We start from the raw sequence: 27,500 nt of genomic DNA on the forward strand, positions 1-27,500 counted from the left end.
GTTATAGCACTTGATATCCATACAACAGCCCACAAACATAGTTCCGTGAAAGTCAACTGTAACTGTAGCTATTACTCAAGCCAGACGAAGGAAGTGCTGTATGCAAGTCTTAAAATGATGATGTTCTTAATAGTTAGATGCATAATTAATATATGAACCATTTTAAAAACTGTAACAGCCTTCATTCATATTGTTTTGTATGTTGGATGTTGGCAAAAGGACAGTTATGTTTTGCAGTTAAGTTAAGAATCTCATACCAAAATCTGTTGGAAAGACACATTCATTCATATGTTTTTTTACATAGTCTAAAAATCCATATGCAGAAATCTTCACCCAGGATTTTCAAAACATCTTGCAGTTTTTAGAATTCATTAAAAGTGAAAACTGTCCCTCAGAAGAGAGAAGTGCCAAATGACTAAGAAACAAGTAATGCATCAAAAAACAAGGAAAGTAATCTGACAGCAGCTTGGACAATTCATTCAGAGCAGTAGCTGTTGCTAAGCAAGGAAAGTACTTTCCCATGATGCCTAATGCCAGAAAAAGCTTATTGAATTAATGAAGAGACACATTAAGTCTCTAGCGTGAATTCACCCTTTCACTTCTTCACTTAACTGATATGTGGTGATTTTAATAGCTGAAGCTGAACAGCGAGAAGGCAAAGAACTGTCAGTACTTACAAACTGGAAACAGCTTCGAACACTTGGTTCAATGTTGCTGCCACCAAAGGATGCTACCTCCCCCAGCTGACGAGGTATCTGGATGGAGTCGTGCAGAAGAAGGCCCAGCCTACGCTGATCACAGAAACCTGTTGAACTGGCCACTTGCTTGAACAAGTCTGGAAGGTAAAGACAGTTTTTGTAAAAGCACAGCCATTAACTTACTTACACATACCCAGCCCCCTTAGATGAATCATGTATCCCAACCACAACATGACATCTTTTCTACACATGAAGGGTCTCACTTTGTGTGTGGCATGAAGTGTGTAATGCTTTGACCTCAGAGTCCATTAGAATAACTTGCAATAATCCACTGCACACATAAGCTTACTGAGGCAACTTCCTGAAATCTTTTTTACCGCATGACATAACCTAAACCCAAATCATTTGCATTCCTTATGTTACATCAATGTAGGTCTACAGCAAACATTGTTAAACTACTCTTAAGCCATATAATTGGCTAATTGCAGATACTTAATCCTACATTCATGTTTGGCAGATTATTTTATTAAAAACATTATAGGTTCATAGGTAGGTACTAGGCTATCATCCCTGGGGCCTATACAAGCCCAGCCAAAAAGGTACCCTGGCTTTTGCCACCCAAGAAAATTATTTTCCTGTGCCACTGTCGAGCAGTGCCACAGAGGAGATCCCCGGGGTGAATTTCCTATTTCCCATCCAATCATCAAGATTTTTCTTGAAGAGTGCTAATAAGGAGCTTTGTTTGATTAGATAAATTTGTCTGTCTGCTACAGAGACCCAGGAAATGAAAGCCTCAAATTTGTCTGTGGGCTAGGTGGCTACATGTGGAAAAGCCAAGCAAATATCTCAAAAGTTCACGAATACACTTAGACAATCATACAGACAGACAGACAGACAGAAAAATGAGGCCAAGACAACTGATAAAGGGAATGGTGTTAACTGTTAAATCTGGAGAACTACAGCTGGACATCTGCAACCTAGATAAGCATCACTGTCCATCACTTAGGGAAAAAACAGTGTTACAGTTCAGTGTCCAAAGAAGGCTGGAGATAATGGAAGTTGTTGGAAGTAAGTGTATACTGTGGGTACTGTAGAGACAGGGGCTGAATCTTTCATCCATTGAGTTTTCCTGTGAATTATCACACATTATTCAACACATTAGTTATACAGGTGTGCTATTTTTCTTTACAATGCTGCACAATACACTGGGCATTTTCATGTACTGTTGTGTACTTGATGTTGTTCATATGTATTGCAAAAAGTAAGAGAAACAGAGAAAGGTACAAGTGGGGTACCAGATTTCACAGTTCCAGTTATGGGTTATGTTGATTTCTATCTATTGTTGTCATGGTAACAGTGCTTATTTTCTCTGCTTTAACATTCCTTAGATTTGTTGCAGTTCCTAAAACTGTGTGAGAGAGAGTGTATGTGTGTGTCTGTGGGGGGAGTGGGGCAAGGGTCACATTCACACAGATTTATGGTGAATCTTCATAGGCCATCAGTGGACGTATCCTTGCTGCTGTTTAATCACTGTTTAACAGTACTCAGAACTCTGCAGTGACAGGAGTAGTGCTGAATAATGTATTTGCCAAAAATGGGTATTGTATGTAGTGTGGGGGGAGGGCGGTCGCACTATTTTTGAGTACAATAAGATGGCTGTAGTTCTCACATTTTCCATCACAAGCATGAACATTGTTTAAGTTAAGTGGCTATTTTTGGTGGTCTGGCAGGAGCAGGACATGTATGATAGGTGCAGCGAATAGCATTGCCATCTCACAGTGTATGACTCTAATTGAGTTCTTAGCTGTGTCTTCTTATGCATGGAGTTTGCATGGTTTCTCAGTTTCGCTGTGGGTTTATCACGTGTACTGTTTTCTCCAACACCACAAAGAATTAGCCTGTAAGTAAGTGTGCAGTGTGCAGTTAGCAGTGTGTGTGTGTGTGTGTGTGTGTGTGTGTGTGTGTGAGTAAGTGTGTATGTGAGTAAGTGTGTGTGTGTGTGTGTGTGAGTAAGTGTGTGTGAGAGAGAGAGAGAGTGTGAGTGTGTGTGTGTGTGTGTGTGTGTGTGTGTGTGTGTGTGTGTGTGTGTGTGTGTGTGTGTGTGTGTGTGTGTGTGTGTGTGTGTGTGTGTGTGTGTGAGAGAGTGTGTGTGTGTGTGTGTGTGTGTGTGTATGTGATAGTGTGTATGTATGTGGAAAATAATATCACTGACTTTTATCTGCGGATACGCACAATACTGCCAGGCACATAACATAATTTTCCTCTGGATATCAATAAAAAAGTTAAAACATTACATTGTAGAAAAAAGACATAAAATGCATCACATAACAGCCAGACCCTCAGACCTACTGGGGGCTTTTGGCTTTAACACCAAAGGCTGTTGAAGTAGATTCTGACACAGGCTTAGGTGAGCATAGAATATTGCTGTAATTGTATGTCTATGTGTTTGTGTGTGTCCTGAGGCTGGAGACAGTGTGGTCATTACTACTTTCATTTTTCTCTCAGTTAAATATCATAGGTGTGCAGAGAATGTCATTTTTGTTTATGTGAGGTCTATGGACAGTGTGGTAGTTATTTCTTGTATACTGCGAAGTATCTACTGTTATGGTAAGATTTTACACAACTGCACTATGTCCTGCCATATCACTGCTGCGGCATTATTTACGTAAGCGAGAGGACAAAAGCTAAAGAGGAAAATTGGGAGGAGGAAGGCAGACAGGAGTCCTCTACAAACTCTTGTAGGATAGCTCTGGGAAAAACATCCAACTGGCAATGCCTAGTAAAGGCATGGACAGATGTCCAAGTACCAGCCTCAAGGATGGAACTGACATCTAATCCTTTAGAAAAAGCACCAGCAGAAGCAACAGCTTTAGTAGAATGAACCATTACAGGGATCGACATTTTCCATGAAAGGAATAACAAAAAGAAATGGCCTTAGAGATTCAGGAGAGTATGCTTTGCTTAGAAACAATCTGGGATCGAAAGAAAAAAAAGTTGCTCAGATTTGTAAATGGCCTTAGTCTTATCCAAATAATATCTGAGCTGTCTATGCAAATCCAAAATGTGAAGAACCTTCTCAATGGCAGACTGTGGAGAAGGAAAAAAGGGGGGGGGATTAACAGAGTGATTAAAAAGACAACTTATTAACCACCTTAGACATAAAAGAAAGATTAGTACAAAGGTATATACCCTGTCCCTATGAAAAACTACAGCCATAAGAACCTAGAGTTTCGAGACTCTTTTAGCTAAAGTAAGGGCCAAAAGAAGAACAGTCTTCCAAGTACTGTGTTGCAAGGAGGCTGAAGCTGCAGGCTCAAAGGGAGCCTCAGTCAATTTTTTAAGCACAAATTTAAGGCCCTAGGAAGGTGGAATGGGTTTCCTGGGAGGCCTGATTTGAAAGACACCGTTAAGAAACTGCTTGACCTCAAATCTATAGGCCAGAGGAGAAGTCAATGACAGAAAAACAGAAATTGCTGACAGGTGAGCTTTAACTAAAGAATATGATAACCCAGCAGGGAGCAGATCACACAAATAAGAGAGAACTATAGGAACCTACACAGATAAATGCTCCTGGATTAGAGAGAGGCACTTGATGTAATCCCTGGTGGCAAATGGTCCTTCACCCCTGTAGTACAGTTATCCATGGAGGCTCATGGTTCCTACCACCCAATGTTGCAGACTCTGCTCAGCAGTCTAGGGGTGTATGGAGGAATGCTTGCCACCCCAGCCTACCACCCCCACACAAAGATACCTCATCGCCCTCACTACCTGATTATGCTATCGCCCTGGCAGGCTCTCACATACACACACACTTACAAGTAGCCCCTCCCATACACTCACTCACACACCTCTAGACCCTATCTTACCATTAAAATCCCCAGTATTTACCTCTTTCATGATGGCTGAATATGGCCTATTGGTCATGTTCACTGCTGTGACATGTGAGGAGAGGCTGTGATAATAATCTACATGAATTTCTCTTTATGTATGTGCCTTCTTATTGGCAGTTCTAGGGAGAGAGAGAGAGAGAGAGAGAGCACATGGCAAATTAGCATATTCATTTCTCCCGAACTGCCTCATTTGCTTGTAAGACAATCTCAGAGGCATTGTGATGCAGTGCTGCATGACCTCATGCTGGAGCACTGAGTTAAAGCTATCTTTGAACTCCAAAGTGTTACTGTAAAGACTACACCTTGCAGTAGCCTTTACGAATTCCCCATATGGTGTTTACAGTACAAAAACTTTTTAGATTTTAAGTTACTGAGTTTCAATATGGAGAATGTTGCTGCACAAACTGAAAATATTTAATCACTTGAATAGAACCAGATTATTAACTGATTAACTAACTAACTAACTAACTAACTAACTAACTAACTAACTAACCACTACACGAATGTTATTCAAACTTTGTTCTGGGCACTGCCTAGTTAAGTGACTTGCTCAGAGTCATATAGCAGGCAAATGGAGGGTGAGAGAATTAAACCCCGGAACTTGGGAAGAAGCCTGATAACAGCTTATTTTCTTAATCCTGTGCACTAACTGTGCTGACAAACTACTATCAAATGTTAGGAAAATACAAATAAATGTTGATAACAACCTCATACATTATCTACATGTCTGAGGGTATGTATATGTTCAGTATGAGCTTATAGTCATTATTAACTGTATTGTGATTTAACATATACACTTACCCATCAACTCACACAGTTACTGAGTTCAAGCATAAAGGCATTTAGATATATATATATATATATACATATATATATATATATATATATATATACACATATATATACATATACATATATATATATATATATATATATATATATATATACATATACATATATACATATATATATATATATATATATATATACATATATATATATATATATATATATACATATACATATACATATATATATATATATATATAGATATATATAAAACAGAATACATTCAGTACATCAAATTCACTGATTGCTAAATTTCAAAAGATTGACCTGAAAAGGTTGAAACAGAAAAAGTCGAAAAATTAAAAAAAAAATTCAAATACATTCTATGAAAGGAGTCAAGCTGCCTTGCACCTCCGACACCCCTGCTACTTATATACAGCAACTCAAGAGATCACACTACAGTGAGGAAAAGGGAAAAAGGCAAAACCCCAGTCCCACTGTACCACAATCTCATATAATAAGCTACTGGCATTTTTCGAACTTCTAAATAAAAGCGGTATAACATTTGATGTACTGACCGCATCTCACATGTAATGCATATATGCTTGTATGTGTAGATTTAATACATATAAACATAAATAAACACATACACATACATACATACACACATACACACATAGATAGATAAATAGACAGATTAATGTTATTTTGACTGAATTACACTTCACTTAATTACAACAGACAACTAATTTGATTGAAAACACAATTGACTGAAAACTCAACTAGCAGAATCACATTTGATTGAAAAACTTTATTAAAGCAAACATACCTTAAAACTTGCTTTTTGCAGGGGTGCAAGACCCCCTACATCTCACTGTGGGGGGCTTTGCCCCCATCCCCCCTTACTTAAATATATTAAATCCATAGTTGCAAAACAGTGGAGAAAAGAGAAAAATACACACACAGTGAATCACTAACAATGCATAAACACAACTCATAGAAATGTCATTAGAACAAAAATACTTTAAAAAGTCCCAACACCCTCTTAATTAAATATACTAAATTCATGGTTGCACAACAGTTGAGCAAAGTGAAAAATACACATACTGAATCGCTGCCTCTTAACTTTACAATTTTCAGTCAATCATAATTCAGTCAAATTAGTTTTCAGTCAAATACGTTTTCATGTGCATGGTCAATGAGGAAAAAGTGCATCACTTCATTACACCCAGCTCGGCAGAGGGAAACAATTTGCTGGCTTAGTAGAAAACATCTACAACTGCTTCTGGCAGAATGAATGTCAGACTCATTTAAACCTGTATCCCACTGGATATCTAAAACTGTCAACAAAACTGTGATAGGTACATACTATTACAGTACAAATATACCTCAACCTAAACTCATTTCTGTGATACGTTGTGTTTATCACAAGCACTTAGGAGTCTCATAGAGATGCAAGTGTGCAAATTATGGTGTAAACACGCGGCAGCAGAAGGTTTTAAAAAAAAAAAAAAGAGTGAAAATATTTTCAGTAGCACTGAGACCAGGCATAGCACCAAACTAAAAGTGAAAGTCTTTGTAAAAATAAACTATGAACATAAGAATTATTTCTCTCCAAGATATAAAATACATGAAATTAACTTACATCTGTACTTATCTTCTAAATGAGCTTTACATAAGGACACAATGCCAGTTTTGAAAGACAAGACACGTATTTTTCCTGTTCGACCTCTGTTAACAAATAAAAGAAAAAAATAATTTTGATGTTAAACAGTATTTAATACTAAGTCTGGCAAAAGTAATATAAATATGTCTTGTAAATGCAATTATGTAAGGGCAGAGCAATGCAAACACTTCCTTAGTAATAAGTGTAATCTGAATTATCCATACTTTAAAACGACATCGGTTTTCTTACTTGTTATGTTTTAATGCACCACAAACTATCAAAGTACTTACCCTTTTTCTAGACATCCAAATGACATTTAACAGGCTGCAACTATAATTTAAGTAACCCCACTACTTCCCTTTTCAAAAATAAATGCTGTGAATCATTTTCAGCTCATCTCTCAAACTGAGAAAGGATGAGTTAAGTATACGAAGAAGCAGGGATACACAAAGATGTAATGTAAATAAAGCAGATGTCAAGAACATCTGGTTTCTACCACCTTCAAACCACATATTAAAAAGCAACTCCAACCATCTCAGAAGGAAGGAGGATCAGTCATCAGTGCATTCCAGTTTCTTCTTCCAAGAACATCCTCTGAGAACCCACATCTTCTAATGTACAAAGATGCTTAGTGCCACAGAGAAATATATTTTACACCAGCAGACCTGCCAAAGACATTCTTTACACCATTTTGTCCCTTCCTCACCCCAAGAAATCACTTACATCTACTGAGTTATTAACCTACTTTCAAGTTGTAGTCTAAAAAGGGTCTTAAATCTTTAGGTATATGACTGGATGTTAACCATGAGGAACCTCCTCAGAGAGGGGATCTTGTTGGCAAGAGAGGCACCAGACAGAAAATATTTTCCATTTGGACAAATATGAAAAAGGGCATCCTGGCCTCTTGTTGGATTCAAAGCACATCCTCAGAAAAAGGGATCAAAACTTTATCATCCACAATGTCAGGGAAACAGTGGACAAGTAACAATGGATAAGAGATGCCTTGTTTTGTGTGAGAAGGTCTACCTGGTGAGGTAACTTGTGGTGATTGCCCCTGGCTAGGTTTGAAAGAAGGGAGAACCAATGCTGTCTCAGCCATAAAGGCAGCCATGAGCAAGATTTTGTTAGAGTCCTGCCTGATTTTGTGCAAGACTCATGGTAAAACAGGAAGGGGAGGGAAGGTGTATAGAAACCTCCACTTCCAAGGAAAATACAGGATGTCCACTTTCCAAGCCAGAGGAAGGCCTCCCATCCCCTGTCCGAGGCATGTGTAAAGAGGGCAGGCAAAAAGATCTACCTGAGAAATACCCCACCGATGAACAATGTCCACGAAACATCTCTGTGATGCATCAATTCATGAGCTACTGTACTGGACCTGCTCAAAGAGTCTCCCACTAAATTGTGCTCTGACAGAATGTAAACAGGCTGAAAAGCCACTTGATAATGGACAGCTAGATCCAAGACCGGAAGAGCAAGTCTGCAAAGAAGACATGACCTTGTACCCCCTTGCTTGTTGACACATCACATCACTGTGGAATTGTCTGTGAAATTTTCAGGGACCTGGGATGAAAGAAGGAATGAAAATCTTGAAGAGCTAGAAGCAGAGCCCTCATCTCCTTTATACTGCTATGGTCTGACCTCTAATGCAGACGATGGAGACCCTGAGCCTTGAGAGAGCCAAAGAAGGCCTTCCATCCCATGCCCGAGGCATCTGTAAAGAGATTTTGAATCTGGACCGAAGCCTGTAAAGAAGCCTCAAGTTGAGAGAAAGTTGATGAATCCACCACTGAAGATCAAGCTTCACATAAGAAAGGAAGGAAGGAAGAGGACTGAGATGTCCAGGGGGTGGCAATGTTAGAGCTACAATGACTTGAGGTACCACTGTAGCTTTCTCATGTGCAGCCTGGTCAGAGGGAGCATGGGAATGTTGGAAGTCGTTAACCCAAGGACCCTGAGAAAGTCCCTGGCCTTAACTGAAGCCAGAGGAAGAAGAGACTGGAAAAAGACAGTAAGGGACAGGGCCTTGAAGGCAGACAGAAATGCCAGCATGGAGTGGTTCTGGAGCTGCAACCAAGTAAAACATGATCCGAAGAAAGGGTAAGAGCTGATTCATGAAAGCTTAGGGTGAATGCCAGACTCTGCAACAGGGAAATAGTAAACTGGAGATCCTGAAGCAGAGCACTGTGGGAAGAAGCTTGAATGAGCAAATTGTCCAGACAAGGAAAGATCTGAGCTCTTCACATCCTGCAAAAGGCAATGACAGGAACACGACATTTGATGAATACCCTTTTGGTAGTACAGAAGCCAAAGGGCAAAACAGAGAACTGAAAACGCAAAGACGAAACAGAGAAATGTAAACATTTCCTGACCCCTGCACCAGTACTAACCCCTGCGCCAGCACCCAACCTGCTGTTTGATCCCAAGTCACCTGGAGCAAGGGGCAGGACTTTATTCCTGACCCCTATGTCAGGTGACTTGTACAGGGGTCAGAAATAAAGTCCTGACCCCTGCGCCAACTGACTTGGCTTCAAACAGCAGGTTGGGTGCTTGACAGCATGGGAAGAGGGGATGGGGAAGCACATCAATGTGGGGAGGTGGGGCATACCCACTTTTAGGGATGACCCTGCTGGAGGATTGAGGCAGAGTTATACAGGTGGGCACAGTACAGGGATTATGAAGGCATGGCCACTCAAAGCTGCTGACCGTAGCCTTTAGTGGCTGCAAGAATGGATCAAAAATCAGATTATTATAGGGGCACACTGACAGCCACAACAGTGATAAAGCTGCCCACATCAGGGTTACGGTCATTTATTTATTATTTATTATTTTACATTTAACTGGGAAGGTCCAACTGGACATGTGTCCCTTTTCAGTGGAGGCTCAGGGAGAAAAGCTCCAATGTCATACAATACATAGTCAATAGTATATAGTATAGAACATTAATAGATTTGCAGGAGTTAAACAAAAAGTAATTATAGCAAGAATACTTACAACAGTAATGGTTTTACAGGAGTTAGACAATGGGAATTAAAGTAAAAAACATGTGATACATTGTGAGGGATATAAAATAGTTCTCACTGCCAGAATGTCATTGAGAGCACTAAACTCCTCACTGTTTGGCTGGATGATGGACGCCTTGTGCCAAAGAAATGCAATGTTCAGGGAGAATCTGAAATACAAGGGAAGGCCAATAAGGTGCCTGCAAGCTGAGCATCCACCTTGTAACAGGAGATGGAGAAATGTGCTTGGTTTTCTCTGCCTTTTTCAATATAATGCCCACCAGTCTCAATTTCTTGGTAGGAAGGACAGACATCTACACTGAAGCACTTAACTTCTTCTCTCACTAGAATTCTAAGGGCTACAGTTTCCCTCTCAGAAACAACAATCCAGCCCTACTCTACACATGCTTTATGTTGGACATCCACGGAGGAATCCTTCTGCATATCAGTCTGTGTGGTGATTGCACCAGGTTGTGCAGATGTGGCAGTCTCCAAAGGGATAGCAGCCTGAGGAAAAGTAGGTGTTAAGTCCATGGAATGCAAAAGTGCCTGAATGGAATAGGCTCCCAAGGAACAACCAGAGGACTGGATGCCATAGATGGATCAGTAATGTTCCTTCTGCTTTCTCCTTTTACTTTTTCACTGGTAGGTCAGATGAAGACTTGTCTGAGGATAGTATTGCAGAATGAGCTAAGTTCTCAGAGCTCTTCTGTTCGAGGTAGGCATAAAGGATAGGCAAACTACAATAAGAGTTTTAGGATGAATCTGTGGCAGACATCACAAATTTGATCATTGTGGTCTGGGCCCAGCAGAAAACACATTGACAGTGGTAGTCTTTATATGAGATGTCTTCTACAGTCACATCTACTCCTTTCAGTCACAGATATAAGGCTAGCAATAGAAATCCGTAAACAACAGCAAGCCAAAAGCTAATAAGCTAAGGAAAAGTACAGGCTTCCCAACAGAGTATTTATCTGTTTCCAGGGCACCAAAGCTGGCTGACCATATATTTTTACAGACATGTACCATGCAGCTGGAACAAACTGTAGAAAGTTAGTTCTGGGATGCAACAGGCAGATGCCTGGCTACACTGCAGATAAAGATGTACCAGAACCCAGGCATACATTACACTAACAGGGAATGATCCTGAACTCTAGATGCTAGGCCAGAAGTCGGGGACACTCAGCAGCAAGTCCCTGAGATAAGGACTAGTGCAACAGTGATCTAAATTAGGAAAATTGAGTTAGTTTATCCTGCAAACTCCCAGTCATGCCCAAGGAGTGGATGTGCAATGGGCTTTCACTATGCACTGCCACATTTCTGCATGCTCTGTAATTAATAGGTTCTGCCCTCACTCCTCATTAAAGCCTACAGCTTCCACCATGACGTTAATCATAGACACTGTGAAAGGGAAAAAAATGTGCTCCCACACCTCTCTCCCTCACTTCCTCAGAAGAGGTGAGCAGTCTGAATCTCTTCATCCTCCACAATGTAAATTTCATCAGCTGACCAAGCTGCAATGTGAGCTTGTGTTACCTGGACCATAGCCAAGGTTTTATCTTTCTACACCAATATAGATGAAATATATATCCTTGCAACCAACGGGTCCCCACCATGTCCCAGGAAACCCACACTACCTATCTCAATGTCCCTCACTGTTCAATCCAATATGATATTTATGGGGGATCTCAACTATCCCTCTGTAGACTGGGAATCCTACACCGCTTCTAATTCATAAGACCAGTGATTCCTAAACTTTGTTAATACCAACATCATGGAACAGCTGGTCCACTCTCCTACCAGGGGTACAAATATCCTTGAAATTCTGCTCACAAACATAGGGAGCTGATGTTCCTCACCCAATAACCCAGTAACAGTTCCTCACCCAAAACCGGTAATAAGCCAAAAACACGAACTAGGTCCCAATAAACCAAAAAAGAAGAGAGCAGTAAGCACAGTGGTAGTCCAATGAACCTCTCCAAGCTGCAACTATTGATAAATCCTTTATTTAACATGAACAACACAATGAGGTAAACGAAACACAAGTAGATCAAGCGCTTTCACCCGCAAAAATGTCAGGCTTTTTCAAGATGAAACAGCATGGTAACCAAGTTCTTTTAAATAGGGGCGTTCAACAATAATTGTGTCAATTAAACAATTACATTCATTGAAATGCTTTGTCCAAAACCAGGATAAAATACTTTGCTTAAATTAAAGCGTAATTGTGAACAATTCTTTTAGTTTTAAAGAAATAAAAACATGTTAAAATGTAAATGTGCAAATGTTATCTGACAACAGATGTAAACGCTATCTTGTAATACTGAATACTATCAGTACTTTCTAAAATCATTGAAAAAACTTTCATTGTTTGATAATACTTTAATACTTATTTACACAAGATGTCATAGGTTTGTTTTAAGAAATTTTAACATTTACATGTTTTCAACAGATTTTTGTAACAAAAGACGTATTATTATAAAAACATTATGACACACACATATGACATGAAATCAATAATTTATTAATTAAAACCATATTTTTTAGGTATTTTTTACACAACAGCATATTTAACACACAAGTTTGATATTTATTATTATATTTATTATATTTATTCATATGTATTATATATCAATCAGAATTAATACATGTATTAAATGATGTATTTTTACATTTATTTATATTAATTTATTGGCACTGAGTGCATAAGTGGTTTTTCAATGCCTATTTTTAATCAAACATTTTCGATCAAACATTTTGTATGCATAGTTTTTAGAAGGTTTGTTTTAAAAAAACAAAAACAAAAAGACACAGTTGTCACATCACTCTGATTTCATTCTTTTATGTTATTTAAAGTATTATCAAACAATGAAAGTTTTTTCAATGATTTTAGAAAGTACTGATAGTATTCAGTATTACAAGATAGCGTTTACATCTGTTGTCAGATAACATTTGCACATTTACATTTTAACATGTTTTTATTTCTTTAAAACTAAAAGAATTGTTCACAATTACGCTTTAATTTAAGCAAAGTATTTTATCCTGGTTTTGGACAAAGCATTTCAATGAATGTAATTGTTTAATTGACACAATTATTGTTGAACGCCCCTATTTAAAAGAACTTGGTTACCATGCTGTTTCATCTTGAAAAAAGCCTGACATTTTTGCAGGCGAAAGCGCTTGATCTACTTGTGTTTCGTTTACCTCATTGTGTTGTTCGTGTTAAATAAAGGATTTATCAACAGTTGCAGCTTGGAGAGGTTCATTGGACTACCACTGTGCTTACTGCTCTCTTCTTTTTTAGTTCCTCACCCAATGTAATGTCTTTGCTCATCAGATCTAACTATAAGGCAGTATTACTTGAAATAAAAATGAAATCCTTGGATCCAGTGAAATCAAAAACCTTTAGGAACTATTCCAAGGTTAACCTCTCTCCACTAAGCGACACCCTGGCTAAATTCCAAGCACCACCAAACCCAATAAACATCACAGCATATGCTGAGCTATATACAAAACTACTGTACAGACATACTGATAGTTGCATAGAGTGAGCTGTGCCCACTTGTATTAAGAATAAGACAAACTCAAAAGACAAGCCATCCCAGAGGAGTCACTATATCAATCTGTTATACAACAAAAGAAAAAAAAATCTTGGCCAAGTGTAGGAGGAACAAAGCCATGCATACTAAACCCCCCCCTTGACCAATCTAAACAGGCAGCTAAGAGGGTTGATTAATATTTCAAAGTCTAAATTTGAAGAAAAAAATAGCTTTTCAGGCAAAGGACAACCACAAAGGTTTCTACAGCCATATGCTTAACCTAAGGGGAAATATGCAGCAATGCACAGAACTTACTGTAAATGTTATCACTAACATTGAATTGGAGGCCATTGCCAACATTTTGGCTAACTGGTTCAGCTCAAATTTCTCACCCCATTCTCCCCTTGATAGTCTAAAAGAAATGCCGCATACCACAATCCCCCCAACCATTAGTAGGAAACAGGTCATCAATCCACTTTCCAAGGCAAAAATACTGCATCAGTGAGCTCTGATAACATCCCTGGATGCTTAATAAATAGCAAGAAACATGACCTCTCTGGTCCACTTGAATCACTTTTCAGCTGTTGCTTATAGTCAGGTTTTGTGCCCAAGGAATAGAAGACGGCTACAGTGGGTCTATATCAGTTCATCACAATGCAATTGCAGCGAACACCAGATCATTGACACTCATTCAGCAAAAATAGTTTCAGTGATTCGCTGAATTTACCGAGGGCAAGTAAATACTTACCCTACAACACAATGGACCAACAGCTATGCAAATGGAGCCCACCAAAGAGGGGTGCTTCACCCCTCTCACCTGATGTGGGGAGCTGCACCCACCCTAACTATATATACCAACTCCGAGATTACACTACAGTGGAGAAAAGGGCAAAGTTGTGCTGTAGGACAAGTATTTACTTGCCCTCAGTAAATTCAGCGAATCGCTGAAACAATTTTCAGTGAATGAGCATTGACGATCTGGTGTTCGCTGCAATTGCATTGCGACAAACTGATACAGACCTGGCTACAGTCATTCTCCTGCACAAAGAAGGTCCAACCACTGGTCCAGGTAACTTCTTCTTCTTTCGGCTTTTCCCGGTTAGGGGTCGCCACAGCGGATCACCTGACCGCTCATGATTGGCAGTGGAGGTTTCACATTGCCGAGTTGCCAGCCCAGCGCCCAACCTTCCACAGAAGGCACACACATGCACGCACTCACGCCTAAGGCCAATTTAGAGTGTCCAATCCACTTACAGCATGTCTTTCAGGCCCATAAGTCTGACCAGCCTCATATGTAAGGCCATGGAAAGAATTATAATGGACATGATAAATGAGGACAGAGATAACCAGCAAACTCTGGACCCATGACAGTTCGCCTTTATTAAAGGAAAGTCATGCCTATTAAATCTGGTGGACATTTTTAAGAAGGTCACAAAGCATTTGATGAAGGCAAGACAATACTCCACTTAGGCATTATAGACAAGCTCACTGATTTAAGTGTAAACCCTTTTGTCACCTGCTGAACAGCCAGCTGGCCACCTCCAGCAGAAGGCCAGTAACTATCAGATTCCCCCAGGGCTCGGTACTGGGCCCGCTCCTTTTGCCATCTACTTCTCTGAAATGGAAGAAAATGATGAAGGCTTATGGCTGACTAATTTTTCAGATGATTGCAAGCAGGGGGTTATCAACAGCTCCCCTGTAGACACTAGCATTTTTCAAGGCCTATTTATGACTAAAAAATGGTGCCAGAGCCATGCTCTTAAACTCACTGCTAAGAAGTGCATAATTATAGCCTTTGGGATGTCAACCATCCTGGCTAATTAACATGTTGATAATATGGCCCTAAGAGTCAACTCAGGGGTCAGGGATCCGGGTACACATGTAAACAGTAGCCTTACCTACAGCTACCACATGGCCACAGTGGCAAGGAAACCCTTTTATGTTGTCCAATCTATAGGTAGGGACATGGTATCTAGGTCCAAAGATGCCATCATCCCACTGTACTCTGCCCCTATCCGACTAATCATAGTGTACAATGCTTCCTTCGGTATGCACTTAACCAGGCATATGCAGCAAATAGAGTGGCCTCAGAGGTTCCTTACAAAAAGGATACAAACCATAAAAACCTGCCTTACACACCTTAACGCCCTTTCCCTCTACTCAGTCTACCATGGATTGCTGAGGGGAGATCTATGCCTGGCTTAAAAGGCATCCACAAACATGACACTTATGAATCTCCTGCATGCTCGTCAAGTCAAAAAGTACCAGAAATACAAGGTCTAGGGACCTGAATTTTGTCTGTGACTTAAACAGAATATGCTGGACAGACAGATATGTGTCCCAGAGACTGTCCTTCCTATGGAACAGGCTTCCCATCCATGTGAATCTGAGTTTGTCTATTACTCAGTTACCTAGACCAGTGGATGGGGAATACGAAATTTACACTGGGCCTGGAACCCATGTCGCTTATGGATAGAGTTAGTTTATAAATACCTGTCCCTCAATGACCTACTTGGACATTATTCTTTTGGGGATACTTGGCTAGGCTTTGAAAGGCCCCTGGGTCGTTAGCCTAGTAACAATCTATGAATCTATACCTTCTTACTGTATGAGACAGAAACAGAACACAACATGAAAAACTTACTATTTCATAAGTGCAAACTTACTTTATTTCTTTTTTGTTTTATTTTACTGTTCTTTAAACCTATCTAGTTGACAGGCAGGTTTACATCACAGCCATAGCTACATAAACTTAAAAGAATCCAGGTACTGCATTCGCTCTTGATCAGCAAATGCTGATTGTGTACTCTAAGAGCTTGTACCTGGACAGCTGCCCCCTTTGCCCTAATGTAGCTACAGTGCTGGTATAAACAGCAAAAATATAATAAAAGTATGACAAAATTATTTTGCACTCATTAGTAATTCAGATAATCAACTCTCCATAGATTTCTGACCCCCCCCCCCCCCTTAAAACAGTACATGCGTTCCAATACTATAGCTCTTGGAATGAGGTATCATCCCACCTTGCAGTCTAGGTGACCAACAGTCTTGAGAGCTACAAGTGACAAACAAGATGCAAGCCACATGGAGGGAATGCCATAAACTGCTTTAAAGTTGTGAGGCTAGCACAGAGTCACCTCCTGTCAATACCCAGAAAGGAGAATTTGCTGAGTCAGGAATATTTCTTTTAAGGAAACTGCAGTTCTACCAAGTAGTAAAATGGAAATGTCTTTATGGCAATTTTAAGTATTTATCATTAGAAACTGTATAGAGCAATTAACGGATTAACGGATTAACTGGAAATTCAGTTTCCTATCACAGCCATCAAGCCAAAAGCCTCGCTGTGTTCAACAAGCAGTAAAAAAGTGAGTGTCATTATTGAAACGATACTACATCTATTATGTTTAAAACTGTGTACTTACGTCAAGGTTTGTCCCTTAGTTTGCCTACAGTCTGGAGTTGTTCCCAATGTTGGAATCCTTGCTCTGCTCTTATGTATTTAGTGCCACACTCTCTCATTTACATCCAGCCTCCTATGTTACAGCACTGCCCACAATGATGCAATGAAGAAAATTAACTAAAACATTACTCTGAAGACAGTGACTGCTTAGGCTTTATAAAAATTACTTTGAGTCAGTATTTTTTCTGTAGATCTGCCAATGTCTAAATGCTAAGATTAAATGTTTTGCTTTTAAAGTTTTGTCATAAGACTAAGTATAATCATAAGGGGTGTACAAATCACATAATGTCATCATCAGTACACTGAGCATAGGAATTAGATGTGTTTTCAGGGAATATGCTCTCAGACATCTCTTGAACAATTGTTAAGTAAAAAATGACTCCTTTCAGTGCATATTTAATACATACAAAGAAAATCTCTCATGCCTGGCACATCACTATCATGGACAATAAAGCATAGTCTCAGAAAGACCAATAAACATAACAACAAAGAGACTCTTAAATTGAGAAAATGTAATGCAACACTGCTAACAAAAACATATTTACATGCCAAGATTAACTATGTAAACACCGCACAAATATTTACAAATGTGGGTGTAGTACTTTAAAATGCCATGTATCCCACATTCTAGTCATTTAGTAACTTCATGCTAAGTCACACTAAGTTTTAGAGCTATGAACACTGCATCATGACCCCATGTAGACTCATCTTCCATTCCATCAATCCTATGCTACTTACGTGTCATAGACATTAAGCAACCAGTTCAGGCACATGTCAACACACAGCGGTACATTGACTAGATTATTGTGTTCTTGTTCCAGTCGATCATAGATTGTAGTCAGGCAGTTAATGACCTGTAGAATGTCCATTAGCTGGTCATTCTGCTTGAGGTTGTGCTGGTCAAAAGTATCACAGGCTGCAGGCAAGCTTAGAAGGTCCACTGCAAAAATGGCAAAATAAAAAGGAGCATTGAAATTTATAAATAATGAAAATTTTATTCCAAAATTCCATCCCTCATTTACGCAGTTTCAAAATAAACAACACCACTATAGTGATGAGATGTGAATACACACACACACACACACACACACACACACACACACACACACACACACACGCACGCACGCACGCACGCACGCACACACGCACGCGCACGCACGCACGCACACACACACACACACACACACGCACACACACACCTTGGAAGAAATAAGCAAGGGAAACAAATATACTGCTTTTTAAAAGGAAGATCATCTCATCACTGTTTTAAGTCTGCCTGTTTTATGTGAAGACATTGGTAATGATTAACTCCAGTGCATGTTTCAAAATGTATTGACATTTTAAATACAAGTAAAGATAATTTTGGCTTTCAGATTTGTTTGACAGCAAAATACCATGTGTGTTATAGTAAAACCCATCTGGAACAGCAGCAGTGGTAACTAAGTGAGAAAAAAACAAAAAGCAAAAATGTAGGCTTTGGCTGTTATTGAGAATGAACTAGAACCTCTCTCTGTATGCAAGATCACGCATACCTAGGAGTAAATGCCAAATGGCACACAGAGTTGCAGAGACACTTGTTAGAACAAAATTAAGTTTACATAAGAGAATATAAACTTTAGCTATATAAAACATTTTTTTGTTGTTATTGGTGGCCCCACTGATTATAAAAATCATTTTTACTTGCTGGTGTGTATCTAAAACAATAAGTAAACTGCTTCCTCTCATATTAGGAGTTAACAATTATGCTAAATCTTTATAAAATGAAAAAATTAAAACTACTAGCCCACTAGCAGACAGACAGGGTATTTGAAGCACTAGCTTGAAACCTGCATTGGGCGAGTGGACTGGAATCTGAAGGGTGAGTTGATAGACCCTCGTACATCTTCCTCCTTAACTGAAGAAGTGAGTGACAGTACTCATATGATTAAAAAATGGATTTCTCAGTGATCACTTGTGTAAGACATAGCAAAGTGCTCAGATCTTTTGATTCTTTTGTTTTCTGGAAGCTTTGGCATCCAACAGCCCCATACACAGAGACCAAGAAGAGAATCTACGCACCCTTTTCTACCTGGTAAACATCAGCAAAACTTACAAAAGGATCAATCATTTTGTTCTATGACCTTGCCTTGAATGAATCATCTTTGAGGAAATTAAATGCAAAAGTGAGCAAAAAACCAAGGTAATACAGTGCTGATAGTGGCTGAAGGTCCCAAAAGTATCTTCTTCTTTTCCTTTTGGCTTTTCCCATTAGGGGTCACCACAGAGGAACAACGGTCTTCAGAACGATTGGTAGTGGAGTTTTACAGTGTCCAGTTGCCAGCCCAATGCCCAACCTTCCACAGAATGCACACACTCACACCTATGGCCAATTTACAGTGTCCAAACCACCTTCAGCATGCCTTTGGGACTGCGGGAGGAAACCGGAGCACCTGGAGGAAACCCATGTGACCGCAGGGAGGACATGCAGACTCCCCTCAGAAAGCACCCAAGCCGAAAATAAAACCGGAGAACTTCTTGCTGTGAGGTGGCAACCCTAACTGCTGCACCACTGTGGCCACCCCATGGTCTCTAAAGTATTAAAAAAAAATTAAGAGCCATCAACAGATGCTGAATGGGTGAAGATGTTGGGGCTGTGTATTTGAGACAACAGATTCACGGGACTCTCACAGCCTGAGGAACAAGCAGTGGCTTCCAGTATATAATGGTATACACACACACACACACACACACGTGCACATGCGTACGCACACACACATACACACACACACACACACACACACACACACACACACACACACACACACACACACACACACACGATATGTGTGTATGGGACTACTTTTTATCATCGAAATTACACTCCACCGAATTGCAAATACCCAACTCCACTTACCTGAAACTTTACTTTAGCAAAACTACACTTCTCCGAATGACACATCAACGAAAAAACAATAATGGAACATACAACAAGAAACAATACACACATTCTACAATATTTTAGCAGGGAGGCAAGCACCCTGCACCCCCCACACTACCTGCACATTATACATACCAACTCTGAGATCGCATTACAGTGACTACACAGGTGGATTCCCCAATCAGTATTGTTGTGCGATCTGCATTTGACATCTACAACTGATGCAAATACAACCTGCCATATAAAGAAGATTGCTCACACTACCCTGTCATCCATCAGGCTTCACAACTACGGTATACGGGAAGCAACATAAAGGCTATGCACTTGCATATCTCACAGTACCAGTAGCACACTAAATAGGTTGATGAAACGGACTTCCGAAAAGTGAAGTTTCACACAAGTGGAATTTTGGGTAAGTGGAATCTGCGATTCAGCAATCTGTAATTTCAATGAAAAACAGTAGACCCCTATATATATATATATAATATAATATAATATAATAAAAAAAAAAAATATATATATATATATATATATATATATATATATATATATATATATATATATATATATATATATATATATACACACACACACACACACACACACACACACACACACACACACAGGGACATATATATATATATATATATATATATATATATATATATATACACATACAGATATATATTTACACACACACACAAGCCTCCAGCTTTGTGAATATACTCAGAGCCTCCACTATAAGATTACAGTCAACGATCTTCACAGAGAACTGTAGCCCAGCACATGTGTATAAATGAGTGATTGGGATTGTGATGAGAGTGTGGTCGAAACAGGTGTTTGTCCAACATTTTGTGCCAGGTGGCGCTTCCTCCTAGGTATGTGTGATCTCAGAGTTGGTAAAATTAATTGTAGGGGGAGAAGGCAGGGTTTCGGCTTGCCTCTCCTGCAAGGAGTGCGAGGCCTTGCTTGTCTGTGAGCCTGGAGGATCTGGATGTGTGAATGTTGAATGGTGTTTGACATGTCTGTATATTTGTATGCATGCATGAGTTGTCAATGTCTGCTAAGTGCAAGGAGTAGTCTAGTCAATATTTCTTGACTAAGGAGAGAATGGCCAATCTACTCTTATTAAGAGCAACACTCCCATGTATTTTCAAATACACCATGAGACTCAGACCAAGGTAAGATAAGCTTAAAAAGAAAGATCAGTACAGAGCTGACAGCCATAAAGAACAGCAAAAAATATTAATAAGGTGGAGGGAGAGGAACTACCAAATTACTTTGATTGGAGCTACTCAAAAAGTGAAACATACAACACTGTTTGGTCAGACAGTACCTTATATTTTTACTTCTTCAAAGGCTGATTGGACATTCCTATAGTGAATGCTTTTGCTAAGCAGTAGAACTAGTAATGGTGATATGTGTCTTTTCTGTTAAAGGAAAACATCTACCAGGTGGAAGTAAGAGCAAGCACAGCAGAACTAAGAAAGGAGGACAAAAACAACCAAAAATAAAGTATACTTGACTGGGTACTCATAAATAGTCACCCCCAACTGTATACCTCTGGTACCCTCCTTAATGGCCTAAGCGATCACCTTCTCACATATGTAATTAAGCGCAAAACCATTAATTCCCAACAACCCTTACTCAGAAAGGTTAGAAACAATAAAAACTTTGACCCTGCCAAATTCCAACAAGAACTAAACTCATGTAATTGGTCTATTCTAAAACACCTCCCCTTAGAGGAAGCAGTAGCATAGTTTAACAACAAATTCCTTGAGATTCTTGATTTGCATGCACCTGTTCGTTCAAAGAGAACAAAGGCAAAAACTGGGCCATGGCTTTCTATACAGTCTAAACTCAAAATTACCATTAGAAACAAAGCATGGGCTTTATGGCGTTCTTCTAAAGACTCTCAAGATCACATTAAATACAGGCAATCCAGGAACTAAACCAAAAAATCAATTTTACAAGACAAAAAACAATACTACTGTAATTTACAGATAGTAAATCAAAATAACCCTCAGAAGTTTTGGGCAGGTTTAAATAATCTACTACATCCTGGACAAACTTCAACCCCAATCCCTGCTGCTACTATTGATAAAACCCCTGAAGATGTTTCTGATAGTTTTAACCAATTCTTTACTGAGACAATTCAAGCCCTAGCTAGCCAACTACCTCCTAGCTCCCCTGGTCCTGAAAGTAGCACCCCTAGAAACCCACTCGCATTCAGCTTCCAACCAGTCGCCACTTCACTTATCCGTACCTTGATCAAAAAATTAAAACCCACTACACTTTCTGCTGATCAACTCCCTGCCGAGTACCTACAAAAATCAGCTGATGCTATTGCTTACTAATCAATACTAATCAATCGAACCATAGTAGAAGCTAAAATTCCCACCATCTGGAAAATATCCTATGTAATCCCACTTCACAAAGGAGGCAGCTCTACTGAATTCTCCAATTATAGGCCAATTGCTATACTCTCTCCACTTGCAAAGATTATGGAAAAATGTATTCATAGACAACTCATGCACCACCTAATCCAGAATCGCCTTATGGCAGACACTCAGCATGGCTTCTGTCCTCATCAAAGCACTACTTCAGCCCTCCTAGCCTTTACCAACGCCATAAACCATAATCGCAATAATAATTATATATCCTCAGCCCTCTTTTTGGATCTTTCCAAGGCATTCGATATGGTTGATCACCAACTTTTAATCCACACCCTGCAAACATTCTGTCTAGATACTGGAGCCCTCCAATGGTTTCAATCCTACATGAATGGTCGACAGCAGGCTATCCTCTGGCAGAACAAACTCTCTAACCTTCTACCTAACACCCTCGGAGTACCACAAGGCTCTATACTAGGGCCCTTGCTGTTCTCCATCTTCATTAACGACCTTTATACTGTCATCCCAAAAGTCAGCTGTATCCAATATGCTGATGACTCTACTCTGATTTGCTCAGCCACATCTCCAGTAGAGTTATGGTCAGCTACCCAGACCACCTTTAATACAATAGAAAACTGGCTTTCTGAACATCGCCTGATCCTAAATCCCAAAAAACTAAAATGCTGTTATTTTCACCAACACGTAGGTCTACCGCTTTCACCTTTACCATAAAATCAAATGATGGCACAATAATCTCCCCTGACCCATCTACAAAACTATTAGGTGTCATCATAGACAATAATCTAAAATTTGACCTACATGTTAACCAAACTATCAAAACCATCAGTAAAAAACTAGGGTCACTTTACAGAATAAAAGCCTTCCTAACCCCTCCAGCTAAAATTGCCATAGCTCGCTCTCACCTTCTTTCAACCCTTCTGTATGCATCCCCTCTCTCTCGAATTTAAACAAGACTGTCCTTAACAAACTCTCAATTTGCTACAACCACATTGCCAGATTTGCCACTGGTCTGCCTTTTAGGACACATCATTGCATCAATCTAAATCAGCTTGGGTGGCTTGAACTACCCAGCCTAATCCAGTATAACCAACTGATTATGGCTTATAAAATCCTCTATAATCCAGACAATACTCCTGCACTTAAAAATATTATCACCTCCTATAACAATCCTAGACCGCTTTGATCCTCTAACAAACTACTAATTCAGACTAGCAAAATTAATAACACAGCCAGTGATTCTCTCTTTGCAAACTCTGTAAGTAGATCCTGGAACTCTCTTCCAGCTGATATTACCTTACTTTCCACCTTAGGTCAATTTAAAACTAGACTCAAACAACATTTGTCACTTAACTGGCTATGTCAATGTATCAAGCCTGGCTAACTCTCTCTAGAATGTGTAAAAATCTGTTAGCCAGTTTACTGTGTAATTTAATTTAATCCTGACTTGTGCTCAGGATTAACTGTAACCTGTGGAACTTGTTTAACTTGCTTACTTATGCAATCTCTGTAAATAGTCTGTTTGTAATATGTAATGCTGGTATTATGTAATGCTGTATCTGCTTACCTTGGAGCTTTTCTCCCCGGGCCTCCGCTGAAAATGGACATGCATGCAGTTGGACTATCCCGGTCAACAAATGTAAAATAAATAAATAAATAAATAAATAAAATAGGTATGGGAATGCACCATACAGTTAGTGGGAAGCTGCTTAGCTATCAGTTTTGCAGAAAGGTACTTCATCCCGTGTCTTATTTACCACAGTTATTTAAACCTCTTAATGGTAACTAAAATAAAAATAACTCGGCAAATATTAGAGGATGAAGAAATGAAAACAAAAGGTTAGGTTTGTAGCTACTAGTACTCTGTACAATACCTCTAGCTCTACTACTGTCACAGAGCTTTGCATTTAAATACATGTTTTATCTGTGCTGCACCACAAGTGCAATTAGCACCAACACCTGCATCCCCATTAATGAAGCTGTTTTCTGAAACATTACATCCTCATTTATGGGATACATGCTGCCTAGTGACTGGTTCCAGATTTGCTAGCGTAAGGCAGACTCATCAATGTCTTTACAGTAATAATTCTTCAGACCACTGTGTTCACCTCAATGGAGATTATATTTTCAAGATGTCAATCAGTCCTCATCATCATCATCATCATCAGATAAAATTAGTATATCAAGGCCTACTGTAGCAGCAATACAGCCCACCTTGTCTGTCTCTATCAGAGCAGCAAACTATTTTGTCACTGACTCTTATGTTCATAGGTAATTACCAGGTTACTGATCCATAAGGATCTTCTGACGTCTAGCCATGCATTCACAAGAAGTTTACAGCTATTACTTTATAAGTACATACAACCCAAACCCCTTGTATTTTAAGTACAAACAGCCCAGAGTCAGGCAGACACTTGGACATTATCCCTATCCAAAAGGGATAAAGGTGCTACACCAGGGATGATTTTTGTGGTTTCCCATCCATTCATCCAGATTACACTTGAAAACAGTAAAAAAGGATCTTGCTTTATGTGAAGAGGAAGAAAATTTCAAAGAAATGATATTCCTTGTGACACATATCTAGCCTTCAAACATGTTCTACTTATGTTGTAGAAGAGATTAAAATCCCTTGAGTGGGTGTTCATGCCACCATTGGACATGTGGATATGCAGTAGTTCTGAAAGGATGAAGTCAGTTGAGGCTCTGTAAATGAGGCAGAGATCACCCCTCACTAGCCTGTAAGATACCGGGAAGAGGGACAGGGCTTTGAGATGGTCAGTGCGGCTTTTAAGATTTAAGCCCTTGATGTTCTTGGTGAGAAGGTGTTGTGATGGTTCAGGTTTTGTAAAGTGTTCGGACAGGTATATATCCAAGGGGATGTCACTAAATGATCGGCCTAATAATTGCTGAATACAGTGGAATGATCACATCCCTTGACATGTGCAATAAAGAAGGACTTTCATACAATACTGGATACATGGTGATTGAAAAACAGTTATTTGTCTACACATGTTCTCAGATCCCTAACTACACTGTCTGGAGAATGAAAATAGACCTGCAAAGTGTACAGTAGTCATCACTATCACTCATCTGTCTTCCAAGTCTTGTCACTCACTCAAGCCATGTACCTTGTTAATGTTTGCACTGGTACCCAGTCCAAGACTGCTAATTTAAGAATATCAAACCAAGACTGTACTAAGTGAAAAGGTTAAGACATGGGTTGCTATCACAACCCACAGTTGCATCCTTTTCCACAATGACAAAAGTGTTTATACCACTATTTTGTTACCTTAATGACAGCAGTATGCCTTTTTTGCCATTATGTCTGCACTTGTACTCTCATAGATGGAACACATTTTGCTCTTAAGAAGCTCTGCACATTATACAAATTGAAGCAATTTTTCGGTAGTGAGCAGACATCACATTTTCTAGAATAAAGTTAAGCTACTTAAATTGTGTCACATTTTTGTGACATTCTTGCTTCAAAACCCTTCTAGAAACAAGCAGTAACTACTGACAGTACTTGCTATGGAGTAGCTTCTGTTAGTTGTGTTACACACTATGACTACAGGAAAAGAGTGGATAAAACTTGGGATTTTCTATTTATTTGCATGAAAGTATGTATATACATACGTATTCTTTTTTGTCCTGTTCTCAACTTGAAGCTTGTCTACTGAAACTTTCTTTTTCACGTTTTCACTTTAACTCAGCCATTAAGCCAGCAGACTGCGACTAGGTGTTTCTATGCTAGTTAAATGACTTTAGAGTATTATCAAGCTGAGGTAGTGAACAAAAGCACACTATATTGGAAACTAATTTCTCATGTAAGATGCCTGATGCCAATGACCTGCACTTTGTGATGCCTCTTTACGACTTTGTACATGCTGACCATGACATCACAATAACAGACACATCAAGAACTGTAACAGCAGGCTTTGTATCGACGGTTTCGAGCACAGTAGATGTGATGCCTTTTCACAAGAACACCTCCACCATGGGCCCTCGGAACTACATACCCATCAGCCTGATGAGCTTTATCTGCAAGGCTATGGAATGGGTTGTAACATACCTAATAAACTATTATATAAAAATCTTGACTCCACAACATTTTGGTTTTAAGGGTAAATCCTGTTTAATGAATCTGGCTATCCATACTGCATAGGCTTGACCTCGCCAAGACAAGCAATACTATACAACATGCCGAGATTATCAACAAGCTAAATTCACTCCAAAGTGATCCCAGTGTAGTCAGATGGGTAAGTAATTGGCTGAGGGGCAGAACCCATATTGTGAAGGTGGCAGCCGTGTCCTTAGAGAGCATGAAGGTAACCAGTATTGTATCACAAGGTTCCATATTAGGACCTCTGCTATTCTGCATATAGTTTTCTGGCTAACCATGTTTGGCAATGATTGTAAACTGGATGTTATACTTAAAAGTCCCTTCTGAAATGCAGAAGCTACAAAGTGAGCTTAACACGTGTTAATACTTGGTATGTGGAAACTGGGCTAAAAGTAAATATTAAAAATTACAATATTTTTGAGTTTGGCAAACAAATCCTCCATCCAACTTACAGTATAGGAAACACTCCACTCCAAAATGATGTGACACACCTTGAAAAGGGGTAGATAACTCTCTCTCTCTTCTTTGATTGTTAAGTTGCAACAGTAGTCAGAAAATACATCTATCTGGCACAGCTGATTGTAAATGATATTAACACTAGATCCAAAGAAATCCTTACCCCTTTATATTCTTCATTGATTAAGCCCATCATAAAATACAATATCCTCTTTGGTATGTATCTTACTAAACAGATATCAAGCATCTAGACAACGGGCCTAAAGACAGGCTGGAGGCACTGTTCCTGTATTCAGTATCCTACAGACTCCTTAGGAGTGATCTGTGCCTTGACTTCCAGGCCATTTGGGACCTGGCAGTCCAAGACCTCTTATTCTGCCACAAATCAAACAGTCCTGCAAACACTAGAATCAGAGATCTGAACCTACTTCAGTAAATAGTGCAAAGACAGATTGGTCATGTAAGGACCACCAGTTCTCTGGAATAAACTTCCTCTCCAGATAAGCAATGAGACATGCTATCTTTCTTTAATAAGGAATTAGGTAGGTGACAGTTTTC

At 39.4% G+C, this 27,500-nt stretch overlaps 1 protein-coding gene across 11 annotated transcripts in view; it reads right to left on the bottom strand.

Moving 5' to 3' along the window:
• Positions 1 to 27,500, bottom strand: part of DMD (dystrophin) — a 9,298,038-nt gene that overhangs the window by 314,586 nt on the left and 8,955,952 nt on the right. For all 11 annotated transcript variants that reach the window (XM_044072398.1, XM_044072396.1, XM_044072400.1 and 8 more), the window contains 3 exons: positions 17,777 to 17,978; positions 7,023 to 7,108; positions 678 to 835 (listed from right to left, as the gene is read on the bottom strand). In XM_044072398.1, coding sequence (XP_043928333.1) covers positions 678 to 835; positions 7,023 to 7,108; positions 17,777 to 17,978 — 446 coding nt within the window. The remainder of the gene's footprint in view (positions 1 to 677; positions 836 to 7,022; positions 7,109 to 17,776; positions 17,979 to 27,500) is intronic.

Source organism: Protopterus annectens, chromosome 5.part0 (assembly GCF_019279795.1).
Source record: "Protopterus annectens isolate FY-2018-M chromosome 5.part0, PAN1.0, whole genome shotgun sequence".
NCBI lineage: Eukaryota > Metazoa > Chordata > Ceratodontiformes > Protopteridae > Protopterus > Protopterus annectens.